This window comes from Notamacropus eugenii, chromosome 2 (genome assembly GCF_028372415.1).
Source record: "Notamacropus eugenii isolate mMacEug1 chromosome 2, mMacEug1.pri_v2, whole genome shotgun sequence".
NCBI lineage: Eukaryota > Metazoa > Chordata > Mammalia > Diprotodontia > Macropodidae > Notamacropus > Notamacropus eugenii.
The window spans coordinates 34,117,003-34,135,945 of record NC_092873.1 but is presented as its reverse complement, the minus strand read 5'-3'; the positions used below and the strand labels follow the sequence as shown (position 1 = coordinate 34,135,945).

The 18,943-nt window shown below is 38.5% G+C and overlaps 1 protein-coding gene across 3 annotated transcripts in view; it reads left to right on the top strand.

Moving 5' to 3' along the window:
- KLHL2 (kelch like family member 2) overlaps positions 1-18,943 on the top strand; it is a 135,792-nt gene that overhangs the window by 31,513 nt on the left and 85,336 nt on the right. For all 3 annotated transcript variants that reach the window (XM_072639732.1, XM_072639733.1, XM_072639734.1), the window contains exons 3-4: positions 927-1,033; positions 14,214-14,335. In XM_072639732.1, coding sequence (XP_072495833.1) covers positions 927-1,033; positions 14,214-14,335 — 229 coding nt within the window. The remainder of the gene's footprint in view (positions 1-926; positions 1,034-14,213; positions 14,336-18,943) is intronic.

Sequence of the window (18,943 nt, the reverse complement as noted above, 5' to 3'; positions counted from 1 at the left end):
TAGGTTGAAAAGGATGTGGGCTGAGAAAGGACCATAAGATTTGGCAGTTAAGAGGTCATTGGCAACTTTGAAGAGAGCAGATTCAGTTGAGTGATGAGGATGGAAAGGGTTTGGAAAGGTTCCAGATTGAATGGACACAATAAAATACAAACAGCTTTTGTTTTTTAGGAGTTTGATAAGAAAAGGAAGAAAGACATCAGGTTATACCTTTAGAAGACGGTAGGATCTAATGAAAGTTTTTTAAGGATGGGGGAGACTTGAATGTGCTTGAAAGGAAAGAACCAGTAGCGAGGGAGAGGTTGAAAATTTGAAGAGACATGGGATAGTTAAAAAGGCAATCTATAGGAAAAGGAAGGGAGGGAAATAGAATAAAATATACATGTAGACAGATTGATTGACCTTCATAAGAAGATTTATATATTTAAAAAATAAATAATTGTAAGCTAATATTTATATAATGCCTTGAGGTTTGCCAAGGTTCTACTATGATGATACTACATGTTCTTATTTCACTCATAACAGACCTGTGATGTGTAAATTACAAACATTATTATCCCCATTTTACAGATGAACAAGCTGAGGATCAGAGAGTTAATGAGTTGCCTGGGGTTCCTACAGCTGGAATTCAAACCTAAGTTTCACCTGATCTCAAGTACAGCATTATTTCCCCAACACTCATTTAGATTCTGAGTGATGTTGTAAGGAACAAGGGCCTTGACTTTACAGCAAGGGTTTGGGGTCAACTCTTTCAAAACCTTCAGTGTCCTTTTTCCATTTTGTATTCAGTTTCCTGGTTCAGATTCATGGTATCTTGTGTTAAAGTTGCAGGGTTTTAACATCCAGTGAAGTGGCACGTCTCTCACAGTAGTCATTGTGAATGCTTTTCCCCAATTGAATAATTCATTTCTCTCTTGTTTTATAAACAGCCAAAATTTGCTTTGTGATGTCACTATCGTGGCCGACGACATGGAAATTTCAGCGCATCGAGTTGTCCTGGCAGCTTGCAGTCCCTATTTCCATGCCATGTTTACAGGTAGGAAATGTTTCAATTACTCTTCTTCCAACACACACAAATCAGTTTGTGCTCTTATCTTGTTACATAGTCTAAGAAACTACTTCCTGTGTTTTCTTCTTTCTAAAGTCACTATGATCTGCCTGTTTAGTCTTTAGGACTTTGTTTCATAACTCCACAGTTTGCTTCACTCAGGCACATAAAGCTAGGGCAGAAATGGTTGGTGTTCATTCATTTAGAAAAATAAGAAAGTTGGATGGTTTCTTCCACATGCAGAGTTTTAACCTAGCCAACTATTAAAAGAGAAAGATATTGAGAAGTTGTGTAGATATAGAAGTTGTATAGTTGTCTAGATGAGGGTAACCAATATATTTAAGGGCTCCAGATCCAAGAATTGGATGAAAGAGTTGGGGGCATTTAGCCTGATAAGGAAAAGTCTCAGAAAGATCATGGTGCCTGTCTTCAAGTACTTTTCAGAGCTGGTCATGCAGAGGAGGGCAGAGACTATTTTCTTTGGCAAAACTAGCTTGGGTAGAAGAGCCAAAGAGGCAAATTTGGACTAAAAACTTTTAATTCAAGAATCATAGTTGGACTGGTTATTATTCCATTTTAAAAAGAATGGCAAAGTGGGGATTTTTATTCCTTGGCTCAAGCTTCTCTATAATTCATAGATAGAACAGATACTAAAACTGTCAGTTTGGATTAACCAGTTTACTTTTAGCATAACATATGTTAGTATTTCATAAAGTATGTTATTTATTTATTCATTCATGACTTGACTTGTAATTTCATTAATTTAGAGAACTCCCAATCAGGAATCATCCCTTTCCCATGCTTATGGGTCCCTGCTCAGGTTTTTCAGAGTTGCCTAGGGCACTGAAAGATTCAGAAACTTGCTCTGGGTCACTTTACCAGTATGTGTCAGAGGCAGCACTTCATCCTAGGTCTTCCTGACTTTGACCCCAGCCTTCTATTTACTATGCCACATCTTGCCACAAAGTATGTTTAGCTACCTTCAAGGACACTCTGGTAAAAGTTTAAAAATCAGCTCTCTAGGAAGAAAAAAAAAACCCTACATATGACAAACACTTTTAAGTTTTATCTGTAATATTAATATTGCCTCCATCACTTTCTTAAGCCAAAACAATCAATAAATTGAGCGTGGATTATTAGAATTTTCTCCAGCACTTTCTCTTAAGTGTAGACAATGCAGTAAATAAAGTCATGATTTGTAGTATTGGTTGATTCTCAAAGTGTACATAAATACCATACAACATTTAACAACTCTCAAGATCTGGTAGAGCCTGTGCCACAAACCATAAACATTATTATTTTGACCAATATGGTAAGCACTTGTTAATCATGAAATATTTTTTTAAAAAAGCTTTAAACTTGGCATTTGTATTTTCAACAGTAGACATTCTGTTTTCTCTTTACTTTCTTGATGATGCGCTGTCTGAAAAGGTCTTTTGTCATTATCTTTATTCTGTTTTTTTATTCCACTGCATACTCCTAAATCTGCTGGCAGGATTCCCAGGTTGCTCTTTGTGGTTTAGGGAGATGATAAGGGAGATTTAGGTTAGGGTGGGGTGAGGTCATGTAATAGTAGTAATGGTAGTAGTAGTAGTAGTAGTAGTAGTAGTAGTAGTAGTAGTAGTAGTAGTAGTGGTGGTGGTAGTGGTAGTGGTGGTGGTGGTAGTAGAATAGTAATAGTAGTAGTAGTAGTATAATCAGAGGGGTGATTTTGTCAAAATATGTACCATTAAACAATTATTTCTTTATCTGCTAGTCTTTTAAAAAATTTTAAATATCCTTTTATTTTTAAATTTTGAATTTCAGATTCTCTCCCTCCCTCCCACCTTCTCTCAGCCTCAACAAGGCAAACAATATATCAATTCTATATGTGAAATCATGCAAAACATTTCCATATTAACTATATCATGAAAAAAGCAAAAAAAAGTGAGCAAGTTTTACTTCAGTTTGTACTCAGAGTTCATTAGTTCTCTCTGTGGAGGTGGACAGCATTTTTTTCATCATAAGTCCTTTAGAATTGTGTTGTCTCATTGTATTAATCAGAGTAGCCAAGTCTTTTACAATTGATCATCATTACAACACTACTTTGTTGTTGTGTTTGTCCTTTGTTGCCGAAGACCATGCCATCAGAGAAATGATGACATGACTCGCACTTGACTTTACTTTGAGTGAGGGAGAGCTGTGCAGGTCACCAGCCTCACTTTTCCTCCAGAGTCATCTGAATCCAGTGACCTGATATTCTTCAGGATGACTGTAGATGGCCCAGGATGCAATGGGAGACCTTGGCCCCTTTAGGCCAAGGCCTATTCGGCTACTCACTTAGAGTGAGGTAGCACCTACTCAGTGAATAGACTAGTTTAAGAAGTAGTCAGGGGATGGCCACTTTAATGAACCAAAGAAAATATAATTAAATCAATCTGGGAGGGAAGCAGCAACAGTTATGATTGATAATCACTCAATCCAGGAGTGTCCAGAAAACAGCCCTTAAGTGGAGCTTGGGCAGGGACCTAATGTTGTCCAATCTGTGGACTTCAGAGTGTAGTAGGTTTAAGGTTTTGGGATGGAAAGGAAAAGGAAAAGGAAAGGAAAGGGAAGGGAAGGGAAGGGAAGGGGAAAGAGGAAAGGAAAAGGAGGAAAGGAGAAGGGAAGGAAAAGAAAAGGGAAGGGAAGGGAACAGGATGGGGAAAAATCTAGCTAGTAAATCTCAAGTTAACTGGGCATCCTCTGGCTACCCAAATTTACCTTTCTTTGGAGAGGAGAAGGAAGGGGAGATGGAGACAGACAGGAGAGGAGGAGCTGAGTTATCCAGCTAGCTGTGTCCCCATTCAGGCAGCTGGATCTACTCACAGATTGTTGAGTTCGTTATTTGTTGCTGAAGAAGACCATGCCATCAGAGATATAATGACATGACTTGCACTTGACTTTGTTTTGAGTGAGGGAGGGGTGTGCAGGTCACCAGCCTCACTTCTCCTCCAGAGCCACCTGGATCCAGTGACCAGATATTCAACAGGATGACCCAGAATGTAATAGGAGACCTTGGGCTTTTGGGTTAAGGCCTTTTCATGTACTCACTTAAAGTGAGGTAATGCCCATTAAAAAGTAGTCAGGGGGATGGCCCCTTTAATAGAAAAGAAATAATAAGTAGATGAATCACTTTGGGAGAGACAGGAGCCTCAGGGTTGTTGCTGTTACTGTGCATGATGATCTCCTGGTTCGTCGCTCTTCACTTTGCATCAGTTTATATAGGTCTTCCCATGTTTTGTTTTGTTTTTTTTTCTGAAACTATCCCCCTCATTATTTCCTTTTAGCACAATAGTACTTCATTATATATACCACAACTTATTCAAGCCATTTCCAAATTGAGAGCATCACCTCAATTTCTAATTCTTTACTACCAGAGCTGCTATCAATATTTTTATGCATATAAGTCTTTTTCCCTTCTCTTTGATCTCTTTGGGGTACAGACCTAGTAGTGGTATTGTTGGATTAAAGGGTATGCACAGTTTCATAGCCCTTTGGGTCTAGTTCCAAAGTGTTCTCCAGAATGGTTGGACTGGTTTACTAGTTCATCAACAGTTCTAATGTTCCTGTATTCCCTCATCCTCTCCAGCATTTGTCATTTCTGATAGGTGTAAGGTGGTACCTCAGAATTGTTTTAATTTGCCTTTCTCTAACCAATAGTAATTTACATATCACTATAGACAGTTTTGATTTCTTCTTCTGAAAACTGCCTGTTCATGTCCTTTAACCATTTGTCAGTTGGAGAATGGGTCTTATTTTTATAAATTGACTCGATTCCTTATATATTTGAGAAATGAGGCCTTTATTGTAGATACTTGCTGTAAAAATTTTTGACATTACTTCCTTGTCTATGATACCTTTTAGCACAATGTAATTTTCTTCATTTTCTCTCTCAATTAGATCTATTTCTGCTTTTGCTTTGTCTGAGATCATGATTGCCACCCCTGCCCTCTTTACTTCAGCTGAAACATAATAGACTCTGCTCTAGCCCTTCCTTTCAACTCTGTGTTTTTATAGTCCTCTTTCTTTGATTTCTTTGGTGTAGAAACCTAGTAGTGGTTTCAGTGGGTCCAAGTTTAGTGACTTTTGGGCATAGTTCCAAATGTTCCACTATTACACGAACAGTTTTAGAATGCCATTTACTACCTTGAGGACTGGAAAACTCTGGGTTTCAGTTTTCTTATCTGTAAAATCAAGGGCTAGATACATTTATAGGTTATATTAGATGACCTTTAAAGGCCTTTCTGGTTTGAAGTCTATAATCCTCTCACTCTAAAAAGAAATTTTTTATGGAGTCCCAAGAAGATTAATGGGACAAGATCTGTAAAATGAGATTGAACTTTGTAAGTTTGATAAGAATTAAGAAGATAATAAATAATAACTTCAGATGTTCATGTTTTTCCCCTAATTGGAGACTCTCCTCCACCGTATTTTTTTACTTTGTTAGGGTTTGGGGAGGAAGGAAATAAGGCTGGGCATAGTCCTAGACAGTAAATGGGAAGCAGTAGTTGGGGGTGGGAGGAAGAGGGATGGGAGATACCAAAAATCAGTCACCATTTGAAGTAATAGAGTCAGATTTCAAAAGCCACCTGGCTTTTGTTATGATGTCTAAGATTCATGCTAGCCAAGCTATGAAAAACAGAGAATATGTTGTGGTAGTTTATTTATGTTTTAGTAGTAATAATGATTAACACTGCAATAATGTGTAGGGGGACGATAAAAAGACCTGGAAAAGCAACAGCTTTAAAATAAATTAAAAAATGAATCATTTATGTGCCTATAAATTTATCATTTGCTTATCAGGAAATATACTTAAGCACACTAAAATCTTTATGCTTTATAGCTTTATGTATTTTTAATTCTTTTAATGTGTTGAAATATAACTGAAAGTAGACTCATGGAATTTTTGACTTTTTGAGTTAGAAGGAACTTTACAAAACAACCAGAACTGAGTGATGTAAAGCTGTAAAAACCAAGCTTAGTCCTCCAAAAAAGAGACAGAACATCACACCTTTTCCCTGATCTCTTTGCAGCCTGGGGGTGTGGAAAGTTGCATATGATGTTAGGTTTTTTCAACATGTTGATCAGTTTTGCTGTGTATTTTTCCTCTTCTGCTCCTTCCCCCTCCCTTTCCACCTCCCCCTCTCTTATCACCCTTACCCTTCCTTTTCTCCCTTTCCCTCTCCTCCTTCTCCTCACAGATGTTCTCTGAAGTCTTTTCCAGAGCTAAATCTCACGATTCCCATGATAAAGCTAAAGTGACAGGTGAGGACAGTGCTTAGGAGCACATGATTAGAAGTTTGAATTTATTGGAGCAGCAGCTAGGAGTTTTTAAAGAGGGGAATGATGCTCTCAAGGATGATTGAAGAATATTGAATAGGTGAAATCAGAAAATCAAAGTAGTAGATCATCTCAAAATTTAAAGCCATGATTAAAAATTAGTCTACAAAATTACACAATGGAAAACTGTACAAGAGATGCTTTTACAAAGAGGCAATGTCATATAGTAGAGAAGACCCCAAATTTAGAGACAGGAGACTCAGATTTTCATCCTAGGTTTTCTGTTCACTGACTGTGTGACCTCCATCTGGTTACTTTATGTCTCTGAGCTTCTGGATCCTCAGCTGACTATGGGTATAATATTATTTGTAAATGCCTGCCTCACAGGGCTGTAGTGATGATCAAATGAAATGATGCATGTAAAGTGCTTATTGAACCAGAAGTCATTATACTGATGTGGTCTGTTATTACCAGTCATACATCAGTTACACACAAGCACTCTTGGGGACATCTTAAGTGTTTTATAAATACCAGTTAGAGTAGAGTTGGGAGCATAGGGTAAAGCAACTTCCCATGGTACATAGGGAGCAATTTTCATTTACTGTCTCTACTACCAACTGACTCTGTGACCTTGGACTCTTAGTGTCTGCAGGCAAATCCCTAAGACTGTTTAGGTCATAGAGCATTTGCTCCTCTGATAGAGGAAGGTTCCTTACTGGGAGTTCTCTGTACCAAAGAAGTCACAGGTTTGGTCTTTAAACACTCAAAACCACTAGAGGGGGAGCACCCTGAGGTTAGAGATTCCTTCCTATACTTGCTCAGTGCCTACCTAGATACAGAATGTTCCACAAGGCTTAGACTTCTAGGACAACTTGTTTTACATATTATACACACACAAACACCTAACAATATATTGATATATTATGTATGTATATATGCATATGTACTTATTTATATATGTATATGTCTATTTCTATCTACATTAGGGACACAGTAAATTGTTAATTTGTGTGATTCCTCTCAGAGAATATCCCAATGAAAAGCACAGCACTGAATCCTGCTTTCTGAAGTAGCTGATGAAAAAACCTGACTATCAAAAATCTTCCAGAGGCCCCCCTTTTGAGGAAGGCTAGAGAAAGATAGTTTTTATCCAGACAAAGAGCTATTTCTGCTTGTTCTATGATCTTGTTCATTCTCTCTCCTTTCTTTTCCTTCCTTCCTTCTTTCTCTTGCTTTCTTTCCTGCCTCTCCCTCCTTTTTTCTTGCCTTCTCTTTTGCTTTCTTGCTATCTTTTTCTTGCTTTCTTCTTTTCTTCCTTTCTCCTCCTCCTCTCTCTCTCCCTCTCTCTCTCCCCCCCCTCCCTCTCTCTCTCTCTCCCTCTCTCTCCCTCTCTCTCTCTCTCTCTTTCTCTCTCTCTCTCTCTCTCCCTCTCCCTCTCCCTCTCCCTCTCCCTCTCCCTCTCTCTCTCCTTCTCTCCCTCTCTCCCTCTCCCCCTCTCCCTCTCTCCCTCTCCTGCTTTCTTTCTGTTATTGCAAAATGCAGATTAATCTCATCCCCCTTCCCTACATATGATATTGTGGTTTCATTTTCTTTATTAACTCCCCTTTCTCTTCCCCTGTAACACACATAGACACATCTTTCATTTTTCTAGGGAAGTAGCAGGGTACATTTAATGCACTTAAGTTCTTAGAAGAATAGCTCCTCTCTGAGATCTTGTCAGCCAGTCCCCAGGGAGGCATGCAGTTAAATGCACATCACCATTATCACTTCTCCCCATCCTGAGTTTGTGTTTGGCGATGGAATTTTGTGTAATGATGGATTCCCATAGGCCTTTCTGAGAGTTTACTGCAGCTGATGGTGCACTACATCAGAAAACGAAATGAGCTTTCAAGAAATCTTGAGGACAGCCTGACATTTTTCTAATGGAGGAGCAAAATTAAGACAAAAGCAGTTATTTGTGCCCTTGTTTTTATTCCACATCTTTTGTGGTTGTGTCATAATAAATCCCAGATCAGTGATTTTCAGGCCTTTAGCTTTTGCTTAAACTTAGCATAATTTTCATAAGTGAATTCTTGACTTATTTTCACAGATTCTCCTTTTGATTTTCATATTTAAATTTTCTCTCCCCAACTTCTCACAAATCTGACCCAGTGATTACTTATCCTAAACTTATATATGCATGGGACTATAGAATTGGAGGTAGAAGGGACCTTAAAGCCTGTTGAGTCAAACTCTTTCCTTTGACATCTGAGGAAACGGTGTCCCAGAGCTTAAATGATTCGTCCAAGGTCACCCACCCTAGTCAGCATCTGAGGAAGCGTTTCAACCCAAGGCTTCCTCTCTCTGAGCCTGGCACTCTATCATCAACATCCAAACGTTTTTGATTGCATATGCCTGCCAATCAAAATTTTTGAACTCCCTAAAATATGTATGTTTATAAATTTCATAATTTCCTACTGTACTAATAATGATTCACATTGCAAAATTCACACAAAAAAGAGAAATTAAGATAAGGTGATAAAGGTGAAATCATATCTGAACCTAGATTTGAAGTGACGAAGTTGGATGTGCCCTTTAGGAAAGTCATTTTGGCAGCTGTGTGGAGTGTGGTGGCAGGGAGACCAGTTAGGATGTCACTGCAGTGGTGGCCCTGTGAATGGAGAGAAGAGAGGGATAAACAACAAGACTTGGTAGCTGAGTCAGAGCAGCCAGGCAAGGATGACATTGAACTTCTAACCTGGGTAACTTGAAGGCTAGTGGTGCCTTTGACGGAAATAGAAATGTTTGGAAAAGATGTGGATTTGGGGGACAAAAGTAATGGAATCCCAACCCATTTTTACCTGTTTATCTTAATTCTGTGTGTTCTTCCCCACTGAAAAATGAAAAGGATGTATGGGGAAGGAGGAAGGGCTGGGGTTATTCACCAGCCATGCTTCACAGAATCCCCACTGAGGACTGACTTCTGCCAGGAGGCAGCGGGGGTAAGTTTGATTGTGGGGTAGCTTGAGAGAATTTTGTCTGTGCAGCTGGGAGTGCCTGGCTCAGGTTCAGTCTGTCAGTCAGCTGGTATTTATTAAGCACTCACCATGCACTGTATGCAGTGTCAGAAGAGCCCCCCCCTCCCTATAAAAACATAACCATAAAAACAGTTCTTGCTCTCAAGGAGTTCGCAGTCTAATGGGGGAGATCACATGAGGACAGCAATATAAATACAGAATAAATTGGGCATAATCTCAGAGAGAAGGCAATAACATTAAAGAGAACTAGTACCAAAAAAAACCCCAAAAAAACCTTGAGCAAGGTGGAACATTAGCTGAGACTTAAAGGATGCCAGGGAGGCCTGCAAGTGGAGATGAGAAGGGAGAGTATTCCAGACGGGAGAGACAACCAAATTATCAGACTGTTGGAGTAGTCCCTGAATGAGGTGATGTACTTCACTATGGTGGTTGTAGTGTCAGAAGAGGGAAAGGGGCATCTATGAGATGTTAATGAGGTAGAAATGACAGGCTTTGATCACTGATTGGATGTGGGGAAGTCAAAGCAAGGAGTAGCACATGATACTTATCTTGTGAGCTTGGACGACCAGATGAATATTTTTTAAAAAAAATTTTTTCCAATTACATGTATAAACAATCATTTTTTTAAAATTTTGAGTTCCAAATTCCCTCCCTCCTTCCCCCCTCCTTGAGAAGGCAAGCACTTTGATAAAGATTATACATGTGCAGTCATGCAAAACACATTTCCATTTTAGCCATGTTGAAAAAGGAAACACAGACCTCCCCCCAAGAAACAAGAAAAATGAAGTTAGAAAAAGTATGCTTCGATCTGCTTTCACTCCATTGATTCTTTCTCTGGAGGTAGATAGCATTTTTCAAGATTAATGATACTTTTGACAGCAATAAAAAGGTTAGAAAGAAGATAGAGTTTTGGTCATATTGAGTTTAATATGCCTATGGTACATCCAGTTCATACATCCAGTATATCCAGTGTCTAAAAAGGTACTTGGAAATGTGAGACTGGAAGTTGGGGAGAAGTTAGGTCTAGACAGGTAAATATGGGAGCCATCTGCAAAGAGATGGTAATCTAATTCATGGGAGCTGATGAGATCACCAAACGAAATAGTATAGATGGAGAAGAGAAGGCCCAGGACAGAGCTTTGGGAGTTACCAACTGCTAGAGGGCATAATCTATTCTAGATTCTAGATGAGGAGACAGCAAAGGAATCATCAGAGAGGTAGGAGGAGAAGCAGGAGATATCAATGGTCACAAAGACCTAGAGAGAAAAGAAATCAAGAAAGATGGTAATTGACTGTGTCAGGGCCTTCAGAGAGGTCAAGAGGCATGAGAATTGAGAAAAGGCCATTAAATTTGACAAATAAGAAGGAAATCATTTGGATTTTCAAGAGAACAGTTTCATTTGAATGATAAGGTTGGAAACCAAAGTGCAAAGAGTTTAGAGAGTGAGAAGAAAGGAAGTGAAGGAGCTTAGACATAAAATGGAGGCGATTTGATTCCTCCTTCCTTCCTTCCTTTCTTCCTTCCTTCCTTCCTTTTTTCCTTCCTTCCTCCTTTTGTTCCTCCCTCTTTCTTTCCTTCCTTTCTCCATGTTTTTCTTGCATCAGATTTATTTTGGTTGTATACTAAGCTTACAGTCCACCAAAATCACTAGATTTTTCTTTTTCAGAACTGCTGTCTAACTATACCTCCCCCATCTTGTATTTATGAATTTGATTATTTTGTACCCAAATGTGAGATTTTACATTTGTGCCTGTTTAATTTCATCTTACTAGCTTTCAGTCCAATGCCTGTCAAGATCCTTTTGGATACTGACTTTGCATTAGCTATCCCTTCCAGTTTCTTGTCATCTGCAGATGTGATGAACATGTCACCTATATCTTTATCCAAATCTCCAGTCTTCTTATACCTGACTCTCCCTATGCCATATGGTGTGTGATCCAGTGACACTGGTCTCCTGGCTTCTCCTTGCACATGTAACACTACTCTTCCAACTCCTGACATTTTCACTGGCTGTGTCTGGAATATCCTCCCTTCTCATCTCCACTTCCTAGTTTCTTCCCTCAGCTAAAGTCCTGTTTTCTATAAGAAAGCTTCCTCAGTCCTTCTTAATGTTAGCGACTTTGAGTTGAGATTACCCCCAATTTATCTTATACATATATCTTCATTCAATCAATCAGTCAGTAACTGTTTATATTAAGTGCCTACTAGGGATACAAAAAGAGGCAAAAATACAGTCCCTGCCTTTACAGAGTTTATTATCTAGGAGGGGAGACAACGTGCAAACAGATATATACAAAGCAAGTTATGTACAAGATAAATAGGAAATAATTAACAGAGGAAAGGCATTGCAATTAAGAGATTTAGGGAAGGCTTCCTGTAGAAGGTGGGATTTTAGCTGGGACTTAAAACCAAGCAGTCAGAGTAGAGGAGGGAGAGTGTTCAGGCATGAGTGAAAGCTAGATAAAATTGCCAGAAGCAGAGAGGTGGATCTTTTTTGTGTATGGTTGTTTGCTTCTTGTCTTCCCCATTAGACTATGAGCTCCTTGACTGTCTTTTGTCTTTCTTTGTATCCCTAGCACTTAGCTTAGTGCCTGGAACATAGTGGGTACTTAACGAATGCTATTCACAGGCCTTTCCCAACATTCATTCCATGACTTATCCTACTCTGTATTCTTATTTCTGTAGTACAGTTTATATATACTTACTGTATCTATTTGAATAGCAGTTTACTACCTCTGTTCTCTGAATTGCCTTCCTTCCCAGTGGGGATTAAAACAGGAGGACTCAATAGGTTGTGTAAGTGCTTAAGTCCATCAGTTGTCCACTAAGTATTTATTAAGCACTCACTCTCTGCCAAATACTATGGTGAGAAAGGCAAAAATTGTTCTCGAGGAGCTTACATTCCATTGGAGAGACTTGCACATAATCATTGAATGAATGATAAAAACCAAGTGTCTTTTTGTTTGTTTGTTTGTTTAGCACTTATCCATTAATGAATTTGTGCTTGGAAATTAACAGCATCACTTTTCTAATTATCAGCCTTCAAAAGTTGTTTAATAAAATTTATTTCTGCTCCTTTCTACCTCTGTGGTTCAGGAACTGTATGGCTACATTGAACTCCTCAGGAAATTTCTCTTAAATGTTTCTATCTTGCACCAAATCTTGACCCTCAAGAAGGGAACCAAGGGAGCTATATGTAATTTCTGTTTTTTCTCTTTTCTGGGTGTCTTGTAGTTTTTGTCTCCATTAGTTGCCTTTCCCAGATGGATGTGGGAGGGTCATTTTTATTCTGGGTCTGTAATAATTAGAACATCCCGAGACCAGCTACATTGCTTCTCTCCACTGAAATCTTGCTCCACTCTAAGCTGACCCTGAACTCTCATCACATCATTCACTTTATACCCATTCTCTCTATCTATGTATATCTCTTTTATATTTCATAATGAATAACAAATCTCAAGATTAATAAGTATCATCTTTCCTTATAGGGATGTAAACAGTTTGCCTATATTGAATAACAAGTTGTTATTTTTTTTCCCCAGTTTATCTTTTTATGCCTCTCTTGAGACCTGTGTTTGAAGCTGAAATTTTCTATTGAGTTCTGGCCTTTTCATCAGGAAGGCCTGGAAATCCCTTATTTCATTGAGTGTCCATCTCCTTGCCTGAAATATTATGCTCAACTTCGCTGGGTAATTGATCCTTGGTTGTAGTCCCAGTTCCTTTGCCTTATGGAATATTGTATTCCAATCCCTTCCATCTTTTAATGTGGAAGCTTCCAGGTCCTGTGTGATCCTCACTGTAGCTCCTCGATATTTGAATGGTTTCTTTCTGGCTTCCTGTAGTATTTTCTCCTTTACTTGATAGTTCTGGAGTTTGGCAACGATATTCCTTGGTGTTTTTAGTTTGGAATCCCTTTTGGGAGGTGAATGATGGATTCTTTTGATGACTATTTAGCCCTCTGGATCTAGGACTTCTGGGCAGTTTTCCTTAATGATTTCTTGGAAGATATTGTCCAGGCTTTTTTTCTCATCATGGTTTTCTGGTAGGCCAATAAATCTTAGATTTTCTCTCCTGGATCTATTTTCCAGGTCAGTTGTTTTTCCAATTAGATATTTTACATTTTCTTCTGTCTTTTCATTCTTTAGATTTTGTTTGACTGATTCTTGATGTCTCATAGTCATTAGTTTCTACTTGCCCAATTCTAATTTTTATCAAATTGTTTTCTTCAGTTAACTTTTGCATCTCCTTTACTATCTGTCCAATTATTCCTTTTAAGGAATTATTTTCTGCAATTAGTTTTTGTACTTCCTTTTCTGTTTGTCTAATTTTCCCAGTTAGATTTTGTGCTTCCTTTTCTATTTGTCCAATTTTCCTTCTTAGGGAGCTGTTCTCTTCAGTGAATTCTTTTTTCATACTTTTAAAATCATTGGCCAGTTTTTCTTCTATTTCTCTAATTTGGATTTTAAAATCTTTCTTCAGCTCTTCCAAGAGTGCTCGTTGTGCTTGTAACTAGTTCATAGTCCCTTCTGAAGTTTCAGGTCAGTGTACACTGACCCTGAACTCTCAGAGACTATGCCAGTGGAATTTAATCCATGATTGGGCCCACAATCTCAAAGGACTTCAGGTATAGCCCCTATCATATCTATTGTCCAAGGACCAGCCTTACTAAGTGCAGAGATGCTGACCACCTTTTTTGGCCATAGCTACTTATAGAGACCAACTCACTGGGCATGTGGAACAGTCACTACTTGGTTAGTTGAGGGCTGTGCATACTGAAAGACTCAACAACTATTTTGTGGTATTGATGTCTGTTTACAATGCAAGTTGTAACACTGGGCTTATGTTGTAGGTGAGATGAGCGAAAGCCGAGCCAAGAGAATTCGAATAAAAGAAGTGGATGGCTGGACGTTGAGGATGCTTATCGACTATGTTTACACTGCTGAAATCCAAGTCACTGAAGAAAATGTGCAGGTAAGAGTAAACACATTATGGTAGATAGAATTTTTTAGGTGACAGGGACGGAAGGAAGCATTCTCCGAACTAAGACACATCTTCCACCGCCTACAAACTGTTCCTCTTCTGACAAAGTTAGAGAATTTGTTGTACAAAATTTAACTTCTGAGTGACATGAGGGATGATTATACCATTGTAATACTGTTTCTGATCATGTCTTAAGTGTTCTCAGAACTGAATTGTGAACATTCAGCTTCTTTGTGAACTTCTTATTCTTTTTGTGAAAGTACCTGTCATGTTTACCAATAACTACTGATAACTGCTGTTCATAATCTTTCTTTATTTCATGGAAGAGTAGAGAGGAAAAAGAATTGGCAGAAAACCAACTGGGGTGTTTTTCTTCATTATCAGCAATAGCCTCTCCTCCATGTACTTGAGAATGTTATGTTCATTTTCTTTTAGGGTACAGTTAAATTAGTACTATTTAGAAAACTGAAAATTTGGGCTCGATTCTTAAGAAAACTTCTCTGAATTCTAGTTGCACCCACAAGACATCATGGATTCTGTTATTTTTTTTCTCTGTAAGATAGAGTACAATTTAAAAGTCAACCTTTGAAAATTGAAGCCTTTACAATTTCGGAAGCTGCAGAATGTTACAGATTATTCCATACAAGGACTTAAAACCAGGGTAGCTTCTCCTGATCTACCTCAGAGACCTTCATCAATCCTACTCTAAAGAATCCCTCTCCCAGGGATGAAATGATTGGGAGAGGTTTGGTCTGTAATTCTGGGAGAGAAGTGCCAATTATTTGCCTCGTTCATGTGGTAGGATAAGAGATTTCAGCCTTCATGCCAAAACCACAAATACAACATATATAGATATAAATAAATACACACACATATATATATTATTATGTAGCATACCTATATGTTATTACATAACATATATGTTAACAGCAGATTTGTTGTGAACACTGAGGTAGAGCATGGAAACTTGATCTGAAAGGAATGAATATATGGTGAATGGTATGGCAGAGGCGTGAAATCCAGTCATGCTGTAGGAACCTATCTTTTACACTATAGGAAGACACTTTTTATAAGATGTTCATGATCAGCCTTGTTTTGACATACATGATTAATTTACTGTCTCTCTACAACTATCCCCCATTGATGTTATCTTCCAGACTCCAGGGCATGGTTTCCTATGAACCCTAAGTCCTAGTGTGGAAGATTTTTGATCTACTGCTTTTTCTCTACCAATTTACTTTTCTTCATTCCCTCCCCACCCGGTAGCTAACCCTCAACTGGTGCATTCATTACTTAACTGATTTCCTTGATTCATGAACTAGGCCATAGGGGTAACAGCTGTGAGAATGATTTGACCATAAATGAGCACCCTATGTAAGCAGACCTCCTGAAGGTTGTTTGTAATCAGGACTAAACCTACTAGGAACTAGGAGAACGCCTCTAGTGTTGCTTTTAATAGCTATCACGTTCTTTCCATCCTGAGCTCTTAGTCACGACTGCCTTTCAGAAAACCACTTCTGTCCTAATTTGCCTTTTTAAGTGTCTGCTGCTTAAACCTCCCAATAATACATTAAAAAAGGTTCTGTTTGGAAGATATGGTAAATGTCTCTTAGAATTCTATCTACCATCACCACCCCCATTTTGTTCTCTTTAGCAAAAATGTAACTGGGGATTTAAAGTCTTATTTTATCCAGTGGGGAGGGAAGTGAAAGGACTTATTTGGGGGAAATCTTTCTGATATAGTGGAAACGTTAGGCCATGCAGCGTTCTAAGGTATAGAGAGCCAGCCCCAGAGTCAGTAAGTCCTAGGTTAATGTCCTTCCAGTGACCCTGACTAATTCAGAGATTCTGGGAAATTCACTTTACTTTCCAGTGTTATAGGCAACTTTATAAGATTATAAATTTTAGGATTTTTTGAGCAAGTGGAAAAAGTTTAAGAATCCCTGCAGCGTAGACATACAGTCCCGACCATGCCTGTGACCCTGTTTTATACAGCTGTCCCTGTAAGTTCTTCAACAACGAAATAAAACTCCAGCAAAAATAAATAGCTGAGATAGGCAGCTAATACATAACATCCTATTTCCAAAATATCCTTTTGCTCTTTTGAGTATTCCGTTATTGTTACTCCATTTCTTGCCCAGCAGGGCTACCGTAAGACATAACAATCCCTCTTTTTCACATTTTCAGGAAGGAGAGTCAGGAGAGGAGAGCCCTTTCACAGGTGTCTGGTATTCTTCCTAACAGTTATGCTAAGCATAAACTTAGACCAAACTAGATGTAAAGAAATTTGAAACTGGAGAATACCTGTCAGTCATTCTTAGGCTCGCAGGTGAAAATAAATCTGGCAAAATTGAATCTGGATATTTCTCTAATTTAGGAGGTTGTGCCGATAAATCCGGTGGGCTTTCTCTGCTGATAAATCTGGTGGGCTTTCTCTGTTTAAGGAGAGTTGAGTCTGTGGTCAGATAACCTGTTTTTATCTAAATCAGAAGGACTTTGTGCTCTGTATTTTCAAAGTATACCTGAGCTGTTCCAATAGTTGACTGTCAAAGCGAAAGCTGTGCTTGCCTCATGCCACCGACCTTGGGGATAAGTATCTTCTGCATGTTTGATGATATAAAAAAGGATACACATTTACAGTATACTATTAAAAGATCAGAATGCTAACACCAAGAAGTGATTGTTTTGTTCACACAGCAGAGTAAACAAATAACCCTTGGTCCTGATAAGTTTCTTTAGCACTGAAGGACAAGTTTTATCTCTGTTGAATTAGAATTCATTGTTGTCTCATTTTCTCCTTCAGTTGTTCCAGTCATGTCTGACTCTTACTGACCTCATTTGGGGTTTTCTTGGCAAAGATACTAGAGTGGTTTGCCATTTCCTTCTTCAGTTCAGTTTATAGATGAGGAAACAGAGGTAGACAGGGTGAAGTGACTTGCCCAAGGTCACACAGTCTGAGGCCAGATTCAACTCCTGACTCCAGGAACAGTACTATTCACAGTGCCGCTTGGCTGCCCTGTTGCCTTATTGAAGTGCTTTTAAAAAATTCACAGCAAACATTCTGATAAGCCCTCCCTTGAAAACTTTTAGTTTGAACAATTTTGTGTCATCGTTTGAAAATGTGAGGGCTTTTTGAACTGGAGTGTTTGGGTTTACTTACCTTATGGTAAGTTTTGGGTGGGGGGGTGGGGTGGATAAATGAGTTAAGTTAATTTCTCTTTAAGAAAAAGAAAAGAGTAAAAACATAAGTTTTCCCAAAACCTTTTCCCTCATCAATGTCATTTTAATTGAATCATATACATTTAAAACTTGAGGCTAGAACTCCAGCTTAAGAACACAGTTAAAGAGTTTGAGTGCCTTTGAAGTCATTTGAAGTCATCCTTCCCTCTTTTTTCCAACCTTTCATGACCTCATTTGGGGTTTTCTTGCTAGATAATGGAGTGATTTGCCATTTCCTTCTCCAGCTCATTTTACAGCTCAGGAAACTGAGGTAACAGGGTTAAGTAACTTGCCCAGGGTCACATGGCCAGTGCCTGAGGTTAGATTTGAACTCAGCTCTTCCTGACTCTAGGTCTGGTGCTCTGTCCACTGTGCCTTCTAGCTGCCCAATTCTCAATGCAAACCTCATAATAAATTGGAAAGTGAAAATTCTATAATTGATTTTTTTGTATCTTGAGAGGTATGTCATCTGTATTTCTTTTTCTTGTTTAGGAATATATTTTGAAGGTAGATAAATCCATAGATCTTCCTAACTTCTGTAGAGCTAGTTGTAGGTTAATAACCATTTGGAAGGATTTAAAAGATCTAAAATGGGGCATTGCCTATCTTTCAGTTCCTTTTCTCTAAGCATTTGCCCCCTTCCCTGCCTTTCCATTTGCAATTTTATTGTTGCATTAATTTAGATTTTGTTATATTTTGTAATCTGTCCTAGGCTGTCCTCTGTGCTAGTAGAACTTTTCACTTGAAGTAAATGTGAGGGGACTGAGGTCCTGCAAACAGTGAGTGAATTAGTGGATTGTGTGGGTAAATGTTTCTTTTCTCAGCTTAATGATCTATTTGTTCCATTGATGGCTGCTGTCCTTATTAGCAGATTTTTATCCTGTCTTTTTTAGATACCAAACGGTTTTAAGCAAGAAAATCAACACAGGTGTACATAAAGATAGAGAGAGGAATAAGGATTGAACCAACGGTTTCATTGGTAGGGGGAAATAAAATTTATGGTAACTTCATTACTTTTTTTGCAATTTCTATACTTTAAGTCTTATAGTTTGGGCAAGGTCCTGTTGGAGGCAAGAGATAGAATCAAGGGCATAGATTACTGCCTCTTCCTCTAAGACTAGAAGGAAGAAGGAAAAAGTGGGTGATATTTCTGTGATGTTCTGAGTAGAAGCAGAGGAATGGGGAGGGGGGTTCTTTTTAAATTAGTTCAGTCTTCTCATTCATTCAGCATACAGTGGGCAGTACTAGGGAAGAAAGTTTAGATAAGACATTGTCCCTGCCCTCAGAGCTTATTATCTAGATTTAATAGAACCTGCTTTGATCATAGATGCAAACACAGGTAAGTATCATGTCACCGATATATTGGAGAGGCACAAAGCA